The 18,656-nt window shown below is 47.0% G+C and overlaps 2 protein-coding genes across 2 annotated transcripts in view; one reads left to right on the forward strand and one right to left on the reverse strand.

The window, feature by feature from the left end:
• The window catches only part of SLC49A4 (solute carrier family 49 member 4), an 89,697-nt gene extending 73,337 nt beyond the window's left edge, over window positions 1–16,360 (reverse strand). Inside the window, exons 1-2 of the mRNA XM_056126711.1 lie at window positions 16,037–16,360; window positions 317–410 (exon numbers count right to left, since the gene is read on the reverse strand). Coding sequence (XP_055982686.1) covers window positions 317–410; window positions 16,037–16,328 — 386 coding nt within the window. The 5' untranslated portion in view covers window positions 16,329–16,360. The remainder of the gene's footprint in view (window positions 1–316; window positions 411–16,036) is intronic.
• Window positions 16,361–17,884: 1,524 nt separating this feature from the next.
• Window positions 17,885–18,656, forward strand: part of HSPBAP1 (HSPB1 associated protein 1) — a 58,612-nt gene continuing 57,840 nt past the window's right edge. The window contains exon 1 of the mRNA XM_056126710.1: window positions 17,885–18,003. Coding sequence (XP_055982685.1) covers window positions 17,961–18,003 — 43 coding nt within the window. The 5' untranslated portion in view covers window positions 17,885–17,960. The remainder of the gene's footprint in view (window positions 18,004–18,656) is intronic.

Below are 18,656 nucleotides of genomic sequence, written 5' to 3' on the forward strand. Positions count from 1 at the left end.
ATTTTATATATCTTGTAGGGATTAACTACATTATTACCCCCTAAATTATTCTGTTATTTTCCTGTGTCATTACAGATCCTGGAAAGCATGAAGATTAACTCATTCTCCTTTTAATATGTAGGAAATAGTATCTTCCATATTACAGCTAAGAAATGTCCACTGGATTAATCATCAAGCAGGGGGGGAAATGTTGCTAAAATAACATCTCAAGTTTAAAAATGTAACTGTTTACTAAAAAGTTCATAATTAGATGCATGTAATGTACTTATAATAAAAAAGTTTTGGGGAAAAAACTAAAGTTTTTTCTAGAGTTTACCTTCTTTTGAGTGTCAAGTCTGAAATGGGTATGCATCTCAGGCCGGTCCCCAGGACCATGAGGAAGGACGTCAGAAGCACTGTGACCCGAAGACCTGGAAGGAAACAGAATCATTAGCGTCATTTACTATCCTCTTCTAGTAAGTCCAAAGCCAAGAGCAAAGAGTTTCTTAATCATACCGATATTATTTTCTAGAAGTCTAGTTTTTCTCTTTAACTACCAAGATGGGAAAAAAATATCTTTTTTTTCTTTTTCTTTTAAATTTTTAAAAAATTTTTATTAGTGATGGTGAATGAGACCAGTTGTAGTTACTGGTAGTAACTACAACTGTAGTTTTATTAGTGAGACACCATGAGGTAAAGTTGTAGACTAACAGACTTTCATGGTTGGGTTTCAGTTATACAATGATCAAATACCCATCCCTCCACCAGTGCCCATTTCCCACCACCACGGATCCCAGTATCCCTCCCATCCCCCATCTCCCCCATCCCACCCTGCCTCTGTGGCAGGGCATTCCCTTTTGTTCTCTCTCTCCTTTTGGGCGTTGTGGTTTGCAAAAGAGGTAATGGGTAGCAATCATGTTTGGTCTATAGTCTACTTTCAGCATGCTTCTCCCATCCTGGGAGGATCCTCCCAACACCCTTTATTTGGTGCTCCCTTTTCTATCTGAGCTGCATTTTCCCCTAGCATGTGTGGCTGGCCTCCAAGCCATGGAACAAAATTGCTGGTACTAATCTCGGCCATTCTTGGGTGTTAGTTTCCTATTTTGTTGCTTAATGTTCCCCAGATGAATGCAATCTTTCTATGTCTATCCCTCTCTTTCTGAGTCATTTTGCTTAACATGATACTGGGAAAAAAATCTTACATGCTGAAAATGATTTTTCAAACTTCAATATAAAACCAAAACAAGGAGAGAGGAAGAAGTACTGTTAACTCCAGGTTTTCAAAATGAATGTTTAGGATGTTTAGTCACTAAAAATAGAGAAAATAAATTTTAAAGACTAAATATTTTAGGATTTCTTAATCTCGAATATAAAGTTTTAATTTTCAAATTCAAACTAATAAAAGCTAAAAATTTTTTTTTTTAGATTTACAATTTTTTGTGCTTGGGTTTCGATTATACAATGATCAGATACCCATCCCTCCACCAGTGCCCATTTTCCACCACCATGGATAATATCCCCCCACCCCCATCCCCCCATCCCCCCCGTCTCTGTGGCAGGGCAATCCCCTGTGTTCTCTCTCTCCTTTTGGGTGTTGTGGTCTGCAAAAGAGGCATTGAGTGGCAAACATGTTCAGTCCATAGTCTACTTTCGACATGCATCTCCCCTCCTGGGAGGATCCTCCAAACATCCTTTATTTGGTGCTCCCTTCTCTATCCGAACTGCCCTTTCCTCTAGGATACCCGGCTGGCCTCTAAGTTATGGAGTAATCCTCCTGGTGCTGATCTCAGCTATTCTTGGGTATTAATCTCATACTTTGTTACTTTATATCCCCCAGATGAATGCAATCTTTCTATGTCTATCCCTCTCTTTCTGACTCATTTCGCTTAGCATGATACTTTCCATATTGTACCACTTGTATGTAAATTTCATGACTTCATCTTTTCTAACAGCTACATAGTACTCCATTGTGTAGATGTACCAAAGTTTCTTTAACCAGTCATCTGTTCTTGGGCATTCAGGTTTCTTCCAGTTTCTGGCTATTGTAAAGAGTGCTGCAATGAACAAACAAGTGCAGATGTCACTTCGACTATACATTTTTGCCTCTCTGGGATATATTCCCAGGAGTGGTATTGCTGGGTCAAATGGGAGCTCAATTTCTAATTTTTTGAGAATCGTCCATACTGTTTTCCAGAAGGGCTGAACCAGTGGACATTCCCACCAACAGTGAAGGAGTGTCCCTTTCTCGCCACATCCACGCCAGCATCGGTTGCTTTTGTTCTTTTGAATGTGGGCCAGTCTCTGAGGTGTGAGATGGTATCTCATTGTGGTTTTGATCTGCATCTCCCTGATGATTAATGATGTAGAGCATTTTCTCATGTGCTTTTTTGCCATTCGGATTTCTTCTTTGAGAAAGTTTCTGTTCATTTCATTGCCCCATTTTTGGATGGGGTTGGATGTTTTCTTCTTGTGGAGTTTAACCAGTATTTTGTATATCCTGGATATCAACCCCTTGTCAGATGTGTATTCGGTGAATATCCTTTCCCATTCTGTAGACTGTCTTTGTATTTTGGTCACTGTTTCTTTGGAGGTGCAGAAGCTTCTTAGTTTAAGATAGTCCCATTTATCTATCTCTGTTTTCACTTGCTCGGCCAGTGGCGTGGCATCTTTGAAGATACCATTAAAAGCTAAAATTTTTAATGATAAAAGATTATAGTCTTGAATTTGACAAAATTCATATAACTGGTCAGTTACATATTTCATTTTATTATCAGGACAAGCTAATGCTGTCTGAGGGTGATCCTAAAACCTCTTTCAAAACCCTTAGTTACTGATAATGAACTTTTTATATTTCTTTGTGGGGCAGAGGTGGAAGCCTTGGCCAAGCTTGGGGGTGTTCATGACTCACTCCATGCTCTGTGCATGCTCAGAATCATTCCTGGTAGGGCTCATCGAACTGTATACAACTGAACTAGCATTAGTCATATACAGGGTAAACGATTAATTCCTACAACTACCTCTTTGTAAACTCTTTATATTTCTTGATTATTTACTAAACGATTTTCAACTTATAGAATTATGGTATTTAAATAAACAAAAATGACATAGAACTTTAGAAGATAAAATGGACAGGAAATCTTTCTTTCTGCATCCCAAATGTCTGTTATTTTGAAAATGTGCACCAATTGTCTTTCCTATGGATAACTGGACAAAACAGAATATAAAAACATTAAAAATAAGGTAGCCTAAAACAGACACCACATTCCTCAGTGGCAGAGTAATGCAATGGGAGTCTGTTGAGATGCTGCCCTTGTGCTGTGTTGTATTAATACCACTTTACCTTGCTGGCAGCCATTGTACATACGTGACACTGAACATATGGCAAAAATGGTAGCATTTCTTAAATTTTCTCCCCAATCCAACCTTCTTAAAACCATTCACAGTGGCAGACTTAAACTGTTTATTACAAATGAAAATGTGTCTGTCAGACTATTTTTGGTAGAAGGATGAAATATTTATAATGTCTAGTTTTCAGGGTGCTTCTTTACTTGATGGAAATTAAATATCAACAAAAGCACAATGACAGAGATTAAATATAGCAAGAAAAATAAACTTGAGATACACATGATATATCAAGGATGATCTGTGATATACATCAAGTTAACTTTATAATATCCTTATATAGCCTGAATTTGATAGGTACACTTTTACAGAAGGCAGACCACAGAAAACATAAAAGTAAAGGTAAAGGCCCTCCCGTTGATCATCGATTTGCTTGAGCAGGCCCAGTAACGTCTCCATTGGAGACTTTGTTGTTACTGTGTCTGGCATATCGAATACGTCACGGGGAGCTTGCCAGGCTCTGCCATGTGGGCGAGATACTCTCGGTAGCTTGCCCGGCTCTCTGAGAGGGGCGGAGGAATCGAACTCGGGTCGGCCATGTTGGCTGTGTGCACAGAAAGCATACCTCTTAGAAATAAATAACACACACATGCTACTCATACTGCTTCTAATAACAGACCAAATTTAAGACCATATTATAACCAAGGGAAATAGAGTATAATCAATAAATAGTACTATCATGATCACAAATATCCTATCCCTGCAAAATGTTTCTCTTATACAGTTACACTGTTAGTCAAAATGGTAGCAACTAGAATTTTATAGATTTCTTATATCAGCACTATACTACTATATGATATCTGATTTTTCTTTTAATATTTGCTTTGTGACTATGGTAAACAACCAACAACCAAGCAATGGAACATTTTTTATGGCAGTATGATACAAATAACCAAGTTTCCTATTGTTAATACTGAAGGCTAGAACAGTTCTACCCAATTGTATCTTTTCCCGTTTTTAAATAAAGAAAAGTAGAACAGCTATATAATCTTGAAGAACAAAGAAGTTGTGAAGAAAAGCTGATTGTTAAAGCAAGCTCACAGGAGCAGTCTGTGGTTGTTTTGCTTAATTTTAACTTCTTCCAAGTATTCCTTAATCCTTCTTAGTTAATTCTCACTTTTTAAGGGAATACTTTCTTTTCCTTCAAATCTTGACAAAGCTGGGTTCTTTAAATGTGAGCTATCAAGAAGACATCAACTGACTTTTAGAAGAAGATGAATGAAGACCCCAAGGGGGAAAAATGGCTTGTGAGATCTCAGACCTAGTAAAAACAGCAGTAGGATATGAGTGAAGAAAAGATCTGGTAAGAGACATCAGGACTATTTTTGGAAAACCAAATATAATTGAAAAGAAAAACAGATTAAGTTGAAATATCACATCCAAATACTGCAGAAAGTTTCCCTCCATATGTATAGAAATTCATTGTACATATGCATGGCATCTCTATAAAAATTCAGGATGCAAAGGCTGGGTAAAAAGAAAAATCAAAACCAATCATGCATACATACACATTCACAGTAGATGCCCAGAAAATCAATAAGGACCACAGAGTTCAACCCTCAGACTGATTTTCCTAGTTTCCAGCGGCACACAACTACAAAGTAGTTTGCGTGCCTTTGGTGTGTGTGTGTGTGGAGAGGGGGGTCAAGGGAGGGGGGCGGGCCGTATGGTGTGGGGATACCCAGAGATGCTCAGGGGTTACTCCTAACTCTGCACTCAGGAATCACTTCTGGCAGTGCTAAGGGGACCATATGGGATGTCATGGTCAGCTGGGTCAGGTCAAGGGAAACGCCCTCCCTGCTGTACTATTGCTCCTGGCCCCATTTGCTTGCTTCTACTGAGAGCCGTCAGTCTCCCCATTCCCAAGCATCACAGACCCACACCCTAATTGCTGACCCTCAGGAGTAATTACATCATGCCCTTTGTCCCCTATTTAGACAGAGGTTTACAAGGATTCAGGATTAACAGGTCACCTTTTTTTGCCAATATGACCTCCTGCATTCCCCATGCTGATATCATCTTTAACACCTGCCCAACTCCTAAAATCTTTCTGTTGTGGTTTCTGGAGAGCTCAGATGTGCGGATCAGTCAGCGCCATCCCTTGTTCTCACACTTTCCCTTTGGGTTCTCTTTACTTCCCCACTATTCAGAACTGGAACTGCTTCAGTGTGGCTATATTCACATCACTATTTCTCCTTCCTAAAGCTTTCAGTGTGCCTATAAAGCCACCATCATCCCTGGGTAGGCTCGAACCACCAACCTTTCAGGGGCTGGAGCAATAGCACAGTGTGTAGGGTGTTTGCCTTACATGCGGCCGACCCGGGTTCAATTCCTCTGTCCCTCTCGGAGAGCCCGGCAAGCTACCAAGAGTATCCCGACTGCACAGCAGAGCCTGGCAAACTCCCCGTGGTGTATTTGATATGCCAAAAACAGTAACAACAAGTCTCACAATGGAGACCTTACTGGGCCATCTCGAGCAAATCGATGAACAATGGGAGGAGAGTGCTACGGTGCAGTGCTAAAGCTTTCAGAGCTGCTGTCAAGGTTTTCTCTGGGTTTAAGCAGACTAGAATATACCTTGGAGAATTTTTCTTCAAATGTTTTGGCTGGCATTCTTCAATTTCTTAGATTTGTGGATTTAAAGCTATCATGAAATTTGGAAAAATTTCCTTTAATTTTTCCTGCAAAAACTGTTTTGCCTTAGTTCATCTCATTCTAGAGTTCATCTCTCCTCTTCTATAACCTCTATATTCTCTTTCTGGGGCTCTTTGGTTTTTGGTCACACCTGGTGGTGCTCAGGGGATACTCCTGGCTCTGCACTCAAGAATCACTCCTGGTGGGCTTGGGGTACCACATGAGGATGCTGGGGATCAAATTCAGGTTGTCTGCATGCAAGGTAACTGTCCTGCCCACTGTACCACTACTCCAGCCCCCTCATTCTAGGGCTCAAATTATAGACATATTACTTAAAACTGTCCTACAGCTCATCTATAGAAGACTGAGGGTTTTTTCCCTCTAGGTAGTATTTATTGCCATGTTTTCAAAATCACTAATTTTTTTTCTGCAATGTCTTTTTGTTGTTGTTGTTGTTGCTCTTTTGGGGTGACACCCAGCGATGCTCAGAGGTTACTCCTTTACTCCTGGCTCTGCACTCAGGAATCACTCCTGGCGGTACTTGGGGGACCATATGAGATACTGGGGACTGAATCCAGGTTGTCCGCGTGCAAGGCAAACATCCTACCCACCATACTATCACTCCAGTCCCTTTTTCTGCAATGTCTACCCTTTTGCTAAGTTCTGTTCGGCATGTGTATATATACACACAAATATATGTAGTAAAACACTCACATTTTATCTTCAGAAGTTTAATGTTTTCTACATCTTTTAACATATACATGCTTTAAAACAAATAGTATATTTATAAAAGTTGTGAAGTTCCTCTCGAGTCTTCTTTTAATGATGGCTTTTTCTCCCCCTTGTGGGTTATTTTTCATGCTTCTTTGCATATCTAATGGTGATCTCTGATATAGACACCAGACATGCTGAATTTTACTTTGTGGGAGATGGATTTTTTTTTCCTTTGCAGTCCTTTAAATACTTTTGAATGATATTGTGGGATATAGCTAAGTTAGTTTTTATCTTTTCCAGGTATACCTTTTTTTTGGGGTGGGGGGGGGAGGGTCACAGCCAGCAGAGCTCAGGGCCTTCTCTTGGCTCTGCACTCAGGAATAGTCCTGGCAGTGCTCGGGCAACCATATGGGATGCTGGGGATTAAACTCCGGTCATCTCTGTGCAAGGCAAATGTTCTACTCACTGTACTATCACTCTGGCCACTCCAGGTACACTTTCAACAATTACTATGTGGAGCTAAAATAACCTGCATATAAAGTACCACTTCTCTTTACTACTAAGGAAAGGCCCTTTTAAGTGCAGGTTTTCTAGGGGCTGGAGAGCTCACACAGGTGTTAAGGTGCTCGTCTCGCAAATGCCAATCTGGTTTAATCTCCAGCATCACGCATGGTCCCCTGACCACAGCCAGGAGTGATCCTTGAGTGCAGAGCCAGGAGTAAGTGCTGAGTACCGTTGCCATGTGGAGGCCAAAAGCCAAAAAGAGGGACAAAGCCACGCGGGTTCCGGGGACGAGACCTCCAAGCCTACTGGGTTTGGAGTTGAGCATCTTCCATCCAGATCCTCCAAATTCCAGCAGGCGGGGGTCACACCCACCACCTGGCCCCCTGGCGCCGTGTAATCCCATCAGCGGCCAAGACTCAGAGACTATAAAATCCAGATCCCGGAACCGCGCGGCCGCAAATGCCGACATCTTATCAGAACTTTTTTTTTATGACATCTTATTATCTCATTCCTACTTTGGACATACTTGCAGGCTATCGAATGTAGCCTGCCCACAGGGCAGAGTCTGGCAAACTCCCCGTGGCGTACCAAATATGCCAAATACCAGTAACAATGATGGGTCTCATTCTCCTAAAGAGCCGTGAATATAATCTCAGGGCTAGGATGAAAGAGACGTTACTGGGGCCTGCTCGAGGCAAAAAAAATATATCTTACCAATTAGGAAGGTTTAATTTTCAGATAGCAGAGGAAACCTGTATTCAACTCTATCTTGTATGTCCTATGAATTTTTTTTTCTTTTTGGGTCACACCCGGCGATGCACAGGGGTTACTCCTGGCTTCAGCACTCCTGGCAGTGCTCAGGGGACTATACGGGATGTTGGGAATCAAACCCAGATTGGTCACGTGCAAGGCAAATGTCTTAGTTGCTGCACTATTGCTCCAACCCCTGGAGTATGAAGTTTTTTATTCTGAAATAGAAAATATAGAAAAACATGTGGGGAATATGAACTATCCCTAGTTTTGCGTCAACTTCAAAATTTCTTCTGCCTGTTGCTTCTGATGGTCCTATCTCCAGCGTTGGCAGTCTCCTCACTTGTTTCTGCTGACTAGTATTCAGCTGAGGACTAAAGAGGAGCCCTCTATACACCTAGAAGTTTCTGTGTTTTTCATTTGTGTCCAGTACTCTACCCCAGAAACTGCAGTTATTTTGGTCTCCTCAAATTCTCATCTGTCTCCTGAATTTAGGGGAACTGCGGGTCTCTGGAATCCCTGTACTGCTGCCTGCAACTTCTCTCCAAGCAGGAGGAGGAAGCTATCACAGGGCCCACCACCCTGCTCTGTCTGCCGGCCCATACCTGGAAGAATGACTTCACAGGCTGATGTTGATTTTAGTTTTTAACTGCTTAAGAGGAGAGGATGAATCCCATTCATTCTCCATCATGGCAGAATAGCCTATGATCTCACTGCACCTGACTCTATTACTCATCACTCCTTGCTGCAGTTGGTTACAAACCACCACAAACCGCCTATCCCAAGGTCATTCACTCGCAGTGCTTTAAGATGTCGTGGCTCATTATTATGCCTTAGAACTCTATTAATCTGGTGACTAGAATATCCATAACTGATCCCTTCAGTATCCTGCCTCCTAGTCCCGTGACCAACTTCCCATTGCAGAGTCATGCCCTTTATCTTAGTCACCCACTCCTGGTTGCACTTGAACCTTGTAATTTCATCCATGACAATACTGACTTCAAGCACCTCATTTTCCAACTGATACTCTCCCTCTGTTGTCCACTCATTTTTTCTAGTTCTCTCTATTCTTGATCCAGCTGGGAATCACAACTGTGAAGCCTACTGCCTTTACTCATTTACCTCATGCATGCCTTTACTCATTTACCTCATGCATTCCCTTTCCACTGGGCTGGAGCGATAGCACAGCGGGTAGGGCGTCTGCCTTGCACGCAGCCAACATGGCCGACCCGAGTTCGATTCCTCCGCCCCTCTCGGAGAGCCCGGCAAGCTACCGAACGTATTCGATATGCCAGACACAGTAACAACAAAGTCTCCAATGGAGACATCACTGGGCCCGCTCGAGCAAATCGACGATCAACGGGAGGGCCTTTACTTTACTTATTCCCTTTCCTTCCTTATCCAGTTTAGATTCCATGGTTCATAGTTGTATCATTCTTACATAACCCTCTACTTTCAGCCTGCACTTAATCCTACATATCTGGAAAACCACAACTCTGGTTAAATCTCCATGCAAACTTAGCTCATGGTTTGCACTTCCTCTATAGAAAAGACTGGAAGGTGGAGAGTAGAATGCTGAGGATGTTTCAAGGACTGGAGCACATGCTTTTGTAAGGGTCTGACCCCCAACACTGCCAAGTGCCCCCAAAACCAGTAGGAGTGACCCCTGAACACCCAGTCAGAAGTAGCTACTGAGTACTGACAGATATAACCCCCTAACAAAAAACAGAAAACATACAACCATGCTGACTGGTCCCACATGCCAATGGCCAGTCATTTAAAGCACTCAGTACTGTCAACGATTCTACTGTAATTTCCTAGCAAATGGGCTCATAACTAAAGTTCTTCCTTCAATCCAATAACTCAACTGTCTTGTTCTAACTTCGCTTCCTATTTTCTGAGAATTATAAACAAAGATGACTTCTGAAAGCTCTGATCACCCACTATTTGCATTTATAGCTTTGTGTTTCACATTTTCGTCTACAATGACTGAAGAACTGATGGTCAACACTTCTACCCACCTGTCTGCTGATGCTCTGAGGTTCGCATCCCATATTGCTCACTTGAGACACAGTTACAGCAGTTGTCTCATCACCTTCCAGTGTGTCAGTTTTTCTCTTCCTACAGAATCCATTAGAACATTGAGATTTTCCATAATCACTCCTTTTTTCCCCCTCCCAAGCAGTGTTCAGGTAACCTAGGGGTTACTCTCAGCATTACTCACCCACCCAATCTCTCTGATCTTAAAAATATATTCTCCGTAGCCCCTCTTTGTTGTCCTTTATAAGAACTAGAGAAATGTCTATACCCCTACTTCCCGGTTCTTGCTGCCTATAATTTTGAATCAAAATTATGGAGCGCCACAGCTCCATTAAGACTTTGTGTGGGTCCCGGTCTGTGCCAAGGAATTGCTCCTGACGGCACAGAATGTGAGCAATGGAACTGGGTCCGCTGCAAGGCAAAGCAGATGCTTTCCCTGCTGCTCCCTCACTCCGGCCCATGCAACAAGACTTTAAAAGGCATCAAAGAGCACCCAGGCACAAAATCCGAGTCTACTGTAACCCGCACTAGACAGATCTTCTTCCTCTTTTGAACTCCCAAACTTTGGAATGTCCCAGGCGCAGTAACTCTGAAGCAGTCGACTCTCTACACAGTGCTCCCACTTATCCCTAAGATGCTATAAGTGCCACCATAGGTGGGTAGACTGCAGGTTTATTTCAGAGGTCTCTTCTCTGAACTCCCTATTTTATAAATCCAATTGACAGTTTTATCCATCTACACTGGTAATAGATAAATCTGTCCTTCAAACCATCGATCTTCATGCCACTTGTTCCAAAATTGCTCCTTTTACATCTCAATAACTTGAGACGTGATTTATTGACACTTCCTCCTAATACTAAAATACTGAAACTGCCTTAGATGCCTCTCTTTTATACTTCAATTGTTCCACTAACAAACATGGATGAGTTTCCTTTCATCTGGAATCTGACCACTTCTCAAGTCCTCCACCACTCTCCTTGTTGGAAGGATCCTCAAGATCACAGAAGCACCATTTTACTCTTACAACTCGTTCTCTTTCAATATTGGCCAATTCCTTACTGGTTCCCATTCAAAGAGGCCTGCATGATTCAGCCTGAACCACCAACTCAGCCCCTAGGTCTGCTTCCCTCATGGCTCTCTTCCAGGCCCATACACGGCTCTCCTTAGATGTGCCAAACAAGTTTAGGATCTTTGTCTTTGCTAGTACAGTCTTGCCCAACACTGACAAGATGGGCTTCCTTACTTCCCCTTTAGGCGGCTGCTCAAACATATTTATGTGAGGCCTCCACAGGTAACCTATTTAATATAAATACCCGCCATTATATCTCCTATGCCTCCCTGCCCTGCTTTGTCCTTTCTCCAAAACATTTATGGCCATGTGACATCTGAAATACACTGCATCTGACTGTGTGCTGGCTGCCTGTATATACTCAACAGGATGCTGACTCTATGAGGCAAACTGCCAGTGCTTACCACACAGTAGATGCTCTTTCTCCTTGTACCTTTCTTCACTTGGCTTCTAAGGTGTCCTCGCTTTGGACTTCCAACCATCTCATTCATTTCTAAATGCATCTACTTGCATAAAAGGCCCATTTGAGGGGAAAAAATGTCTATACTGAGCTGGCCGGGCCTCATGGCAGCAGGAAGGTCAGACAATTGCCAACTAAGGAGTAAAGTTCTTTAGTTCCCAGGAAAGCTGGGAACTAAAAGACTGTAGCACTGTAGCACTGTCCTCCCGCTGTTCATCCATTTGCTCGAGCGGGCACCAGCGACGTCTCCATTGTGAGACTTGTTACTGTTTTTGGCATATCGAATATGCCGCGGGGAGCTTGCCAGGCTCTGCCATGTGGGCGAGAAACTCTCGGTAGCTTGCCGGGCTCTCCAAGAGGGATGGAGGAATTGAACCCGGGTCGGACACGAGCAAGACAAATGCCCTACCTGCTGTGCTATCGCTCCAGCCCGAACTAAAAGATAATCTAAAAAATTTACAATGACTAAAAGGGAAAATTAAATTTTGTTGCTGTTGCTTCAATAAATGAAAAATACAAAATTGAATTCTCCACAGTCATAGGAACTCCTATTTTATAAAACACTTAAGCATTCTCTGCATTATCTACCATGAAAAAAAGGTTGGGGGTCTGGGAGAAATCACTCAAAGGACTGTAATCACAGGCCTTGCATGCACGAAAGCCTGAGCTCAATTGGTTGCCTAAGCTGGCCCATGAGGTGTTGGTGGCCCTGGGCATCGCTTGAGTGGCCCAGCACGGCCAGGCCTTGCAGCATTGCATGGCCGGCCAGCAGAGTGCTGAACCCACACTCCGGGAGAAGCCCTATAATACAAAAATAAACAAAACTGGGCTGACTGGACTTTAAAAGTACTGAAAAATGCTTCTAATTAAAAAAAAATAAAAAGAACAACAAAAGAGCATTGTCCCTTAAATTTAGTCAATTGAGGGGAAAAAATGACTGTGGAACTGCGAATTGAAGGGGATTAATAAGAAATCACAACCAAACGGACCTTGGGACCCTTAGACTGAATGTTCAAATGTGTAGGATAACACTCTTTTGCCCTTCCTCAGGTAGCTTAAATTTATCAGGTCACACCCATCCAAGGACACTGAACTTGTATTGTAAGCAATGTCCTTTCTGTGTGGACACAGGAAGACAGTTAATATTATGCTTTGTAACTTGGGAGTTGATTGACTCCAAATAATATTTACTCCTGGGCATCTGATTTCTTGACTCAATTGCCCTTAGTTATTAGCACCCCAAAAGCAGGGTCCCAGCGAGGGACTGAATGGACCCAGGGCAAGCTGTGAGCTACCCTGGCATCGAAATGGGCCAGGCCAATGAGCCACGATACTCAACTATAAGTTGAGGGCATGATCACGGACAAATGCTGTCATGATCCAAAAGTAAGTAACAACGAGACTAGGACCTGCTGGAGCTAGGAAGATTAACCTGGCCTGAGGACTGCGGAATGTATAGTGAGAACCAAACTAAGTTTCTATCTCTTACTGTGCTCATACAGAATGACATTGCTAGAAATAATATAAGTAGATTTATCACAACTATTTAAGTAGATTAATAACTGAGGGAAGAACACACCCTTGTTGAGATCCCACCCTTGAGCGGATCTCCTAGTAATCTGGAGTAATCTCTGTAGATGAGATTTTATCCTTGAGTTAATCTCCTGGAGGAGTGGTCTTACCTCTCTTTGTTGATTTGTCAATATTCAACCCACCTTTATGTCACCGCCTTATGTGACTGCTATATAAACTAAGACTGTAAGCTCGGGGAGAGGAGAGTCAGAAGCAAGAGAGCTCGGGCTCCAGAGATCCAGAGTCAGAGCCAGAAAGAGAGGTTCCAGATTGGGGCCCAGGAGAGAAGGAGGCAGAGAAAGACAGGAGTGAAGAGGACTGGAATAAACTACTATTGATATAGACCGGCCTGGCCCTTGTTTCTTCTTCTGTCTGCCCTTGGCCAACAGTTGTTCCGATCCAGGCCACACACAGTGGCTCAAGAGCACCAAACGTGGGCGGTGAGACAGTGCCATCCAGTGAGCCTGTGAACACACAACCTTCGGCGTGATAAGATTTTACACAAATGGGAGGGAAAGATAACAGCAAAACAAGTGTTAAATTAAAATAAAGCAACTAAGCATATTCTCCATTCTGGGGGTAGCCCACATTTATCTTATGTGAAGCCTTATCGGGAGCCCACATGTAATTCCTTTGTTTTACTTTATGAGGCACCTTCAACTTTTCAGAAGAACCCCTGCCCTAATCTTTCTTCTCATGTAAGTATTTTGCTGTGCAAAAATAAAATAAGGGTCTAATTTAGTTTAAGAGCAAACAAAAGTCAAAACCTCCAGATCCAATCGCTGCCACGCTCACGGCCACTCTCCACACGGTTGGGCCGAGCTTCATCCATGAGTGAACCTGTTCCTCGACATCTCATACCTCATACCACTCATACTCCAAGAGCAGCGTACCACATTTGATGGGGTTTAAAGTAGAAGGCAGCCAATCTTAGAGGGAAATATAATTGTACATATAGGCTCAAACTTTAACAACATGTTAGTAATCTCTTATAGGAGGTCTTAATGGCCCTGGTTGTAATGCAACAATCTTCACACAATTTCCTCTAAGGAAACTTTTTAAAAATGATTTTCAGTGGTTTATTCCTAACAAACAATAGGTAAAGGTAAAGGCCCTCCCGTTGATCGTCGATTTGCTCGAGCGGGCCCAGTAACGTCTCCATGGAGTGATAGCACAGCGGTAGGGCGTTTGCCTTGCACGCAGCCAACATGGCCGACCCGAGTTCGATTCCTCCGCCCTCTCGGAGAGCCCGGCAAGCTACCGAGAGTATCTCGCCCGCACGGCAGAGCCTGGCAAGCTCCCCGTGACGTATTCGATATGCCAGACACAGTAACAACAAAGTCTCCAATGGAGACGTTACTGGGCCCGCTCGAGCAAATCGATGATCAACGGGAGGGCCTTTACCTTTAAAACAAACAATACAAAATAAATTAGTTTGGTTCTGCTTTGGAGCAGGTGTTGGGGTTTGGGATGGCAACATCGAGAAATATGGTGGTGGGAAGGTGTAATGGTGGTGGGATTGGTGCTCGAATATTAAGTGTAATCAAATATTGTGAACTACTTTATAAAAATAAAATTAAAAAAAGAGCAAAGAAAGGACAAAAACTCAGAGATACCTTCAGCTGTCCAAGAACCCTTTCTCAGCGCCCGGCACATACCCCGCAGGCAGGGGCATGCCTCTACTCGTGAGTCTCTCCTGCAACACTCTCCAGCACTGAGAACCTCTCCAGCTTAGAGAGTCCTCCTTGGACGAGTGACTTCCATCTTCTCATCGCTTGGGTCACATCTGCTCTTGGGGAACCACACACAATACATCTAATTCCTCTTTTGCTTGACTGTACATCTCTTACATTGTGTCTCAAGCTTCATTTGGATGATTGATACATCCAGTTCCCTTCATCTGAGATTTCTTTATGACCTTTGATATTCGCAGGTTTTTAGTATTTTAACTTGTCAGTTTTTTTTTTCTTTTAAGAAAGTAAGACCGCTTTATTTTGGAAAATATGAGGAGGTAGAGAAAGACACATTCAAGAGGAAATGTGGGTTTCTCCAGAGGGGAAAAAGCCCAGGGTGCCCATAAAGCTGAAGAAAGGAAGGACAGAGTCCAAGTTGAGAAGCTCACAACCCTGGCTCCAGCCATCTTAATATTAGTGCTCAGTACTGGACCGTAGTTACTGGGTGAAGTGGATCTAACCTGGCAACACTCTTTCTACTGTTTCTACTGTTTCTTTAGAAACAGTACAGTGGGGAAGGCAAGATGCTAACCAGGACTTGGTCCCCAGCATCAGTCCTGAGCGCCACCAGGGGTGATCCCCAAGTGCAGAGCGGGAAGTCTTGCGCACCGTGGGGTGAGGCCCCAAGAACCAAACCAAACTACAACCCCAAACCAGCCTCACATCGAGCCATTTTTCGTGCTTTGATCCTATCCGAATATGCCTAAAACCGCCCCCCTTCGCGGCCACTGAAATCACACGAACTCATCACTCATGGCGATGTGGTGCAATTCAACGCCTTATCATTTAATCCCACGATTTCCTCCGGTAAGTGGGAAAGCGAGACGACGGTCTCAAGCGCCCCGGGAAGAGGCTTCATTCATCCGCGAGTCTGATCTGCGAGCCACGACGTCCTCCGACCAGCGCAGCGCAGACCTCGCGCGTCCAGGGCAAGTCACCGCTTCCTTCTGCCGGGGCCACCGCGGTCTACGTTCTGACCTTCGCCGTCCACGCCTGCCCCGAGGACGCCGGAGCCTCGGGCGAGCGCGAGCGACCGGCGGCACGTGCAGAGTGGACACCCGGTCGCCCCCGACACGGACGCACCTGGCGCCGGCCCGGCCAGCCGTTGCGTAACGCGCCCCGCTGGAAGCGGCCGGTGCCCGCGCCCCGCCCGCCCCGCCCGGCCCGCCCGCCGCTCACCTCGCTTGTCCAGCAGCCACATGAAGGCGAAGCAGGGCAGGAAGCCGATGGGCCCCCAGAGCACCAGCAGCGCGATGTCCCAGCTCGAGAAGCCGTAGGCCTGGCAGGCCGAGTTCTGGATGGGGCCCCAGGTGTTCCACACCAGGCCCTGCGCGAAGCCCAGCAGCGAGAAGAGCAGCAGCACCAGCCAGCGCCGCGCGTACACCCGCCCGGGGCCCGGGGTGCCGGCCGCGGGCGGCGCCGGGCCCAGCAGCGGCTGCCGCTCGTCCTCGCCGCTCCAGCCCGAGCCCATCGCTGCGCGGCCGGGGTTGGCACAGCCGTCCTGCTGCGGCCCCGCTCCAGGCCGGGCCGCGCCGCTCCCCGCCCTGCGCCTGCGCCGCGGACCAGCCGGAGGGACGGGGCGGGGCGGGCGGCCCGGGAGCGGGGGCGGCGCTGCTGCAGAGGCGGGGGCGCGGTTCGAAGGGAACGCCCCGAGCAGCCGCGGCGGGGGCTTGGCCCGGGCCCGCTGGAAGGAGCGCCCGTCCCGAGCGTCTCTCGGCGGCCGGCGAACGGCTACGTAGGCAGCCGGGGCGCGCAAGCTGTGCCCGCGTCTCCGTTGGCCCCAGACTCATCTGCTCGGGAAGCTCGGAGGGCACAGCGCGAGCTGCGTGGGGGAGACCCAGAGGACTGCGCGGGGTGGCGATTTGTTTGGATCTTGGCGCAGTAGGTGCTGCTCAGGGGCCAGCGAGATCGTACCGCGGGTAACGCGCTTGCCTTGCACGCGGTCAGCCCGGGTGTGGTCCAGCACTACGCGTTGTTCCTGGAGCATCGCCTTCAGTGCCCCGAACGTCGCCGGCGGGGGCGCCCAGACGAAAACGACAGCAGAAAGCACGGCCTGGTTTCGTCAGCTGTTTTTAGTTTGTTTTACCTATCCAGTGAAATTCTAAACTAGCCAGTTCGAGTTGTATCTTCGCCAGCTATGTTGGCCTTCTGTCCATTGGCCTGCCACTTGATAGTCGAGCTATAGAGGTGTTAGGCCTGGAAGATTTCTCACTCAAAAGAACCTAGATCCGCCTCCAGGGCGGGAGGATTTTGAGCAGACGACGGGTGAACTAGGTTGGGAGTAGTTGATTCTGCCGCCGGTTGTTTATTTTGATACCTGACAGCTGCCAGTTAATGTCCTTGAACAATCCGAGTCAAGCTATTTGGCTTGCCGAGATTGAGGAACGATTGGGAAATGAGTCACGGGAACGCAATGAAAGGCCATTTGTTCGAGGCTCGTATTCCCGGCAGCCGCGAACCAGGAGTCAGGTTGCTGCCCAAAGGGCAAGAAGGTGGATGGAAGCGGGAAGCGGAACCCCGACACCAGAGGCCGCAGAGAGCCACCGCCGAGGAAGCAAACGCAGAGGCCACTTTTCTCTGCCTCGAGTTGAACACGCAAAACTGCTGCGGGGAGGAAACCGCCGGGCCGAGAGCAAACGCCTTGGGCCGGGGAGACAGTACCGGCGCCCATCCGCTATGACCCGCCACACGTGGCCGGAGCACTGCGTGCAGCCCGGAGGCCTCCAGCACCCCTGAGTGCGGTCCTGCCGGCGGGAGCATCAGAGCCCGGGAGTCCTGGCGCTGAGCCGCTGGCCGGCTGGAGGCCCCCAGAGTACAGGTGGGAGGGCCGCCCGCCCCCTCGAATAAACAAACAGAAGGCTGGAGCCTGAGACTCCCAGGCCAGACGCCGACCTCGCCTCTGCCCGGGACCAAGACAGACCCGGCCAGGCCCCGCCCGCCCGCGTCACGTGACCGCCGCGTGACCGCGCACCCGGAAGTGCGTGCGGCAACCCCGCCGCCTTGCCGGGACTTGGGTCTCGAGCGGGTGTTTGCTCCGAGCTCCGAGCTCGACTCTGCTCGCTGCGCGTTGGGGCTGCGGGCGAGGCCCTGCCCTGCAGGAGCGATGGCAGAGGCCGTCGGGGAGACTGCGCCGGGGGAGGAGGAAGGTAGGCGGGCGCCAGGCCTGGGCCCGCGGCCCTCTGCGGCTGTGCCCGCGCGCTCCGGGGCCGCCCGGCCGGCCCCTCGCCCCGGCCCTGCGCGCTGCGGCCCGGAAAGGGCCCGTTTCCCGGCGCGGGCGGCTCCTCTCGGGCGGGGGTGCAGTTCCGTGGACGTCGCCGCGGGACAGCGTCCTGCCGCCGCCCTGGGCTGGCGGGTTCGCGGCGCCCTCCAGTTCGGCTCCTGAGCATGGGGGCCCGGCCTCGATGCCTGTCTCTGAGAGCTGGAGCCTCTGGTTTCCTTCACGACCGCCGGGAGCTTGGAGCGCTGCCCTGGTCAGGGGAATGACGCGGCCCGACAGGGCCACAGGAGGGGAGGTCCGAGTGGGGGATGCAGGTCTTCACGGAGGGAATAACCCGGGGCGGTCCTTTGTGATTCAGGAAGGCGACAGCCCAGGAGGTGGGGCTGGGGGCGGGCGTGGTACCGGAAAACGATGCTCCAGGGAAGCACGGAGAGTTGAATTGAAATGGTTAACCTCTTCCTAGCGGGAGAGATGGTCCAATTTAAGCAAAAAAAAAAAAAAAAAAGATAACTTCCCACTATCAGCACATTCCCCTGCCTTTATAATTCACTTGCCTGTATGTCCCACTGAGATACTTTGATA

This window comes from Sorex fumeus, unplaced genomic scaffold, assembly GCF_029834395.1.
Source record: "Sorex fumeus unplaced genomic scaffold, SorFum_2.1 ptg000063l, whole genome shotgun sequence".
NCBI lineage: Eukaryota > Metazoa > Chordata > Mammalia > Eulipotyphla > Soricidae > Sorex > Sorex fumeus.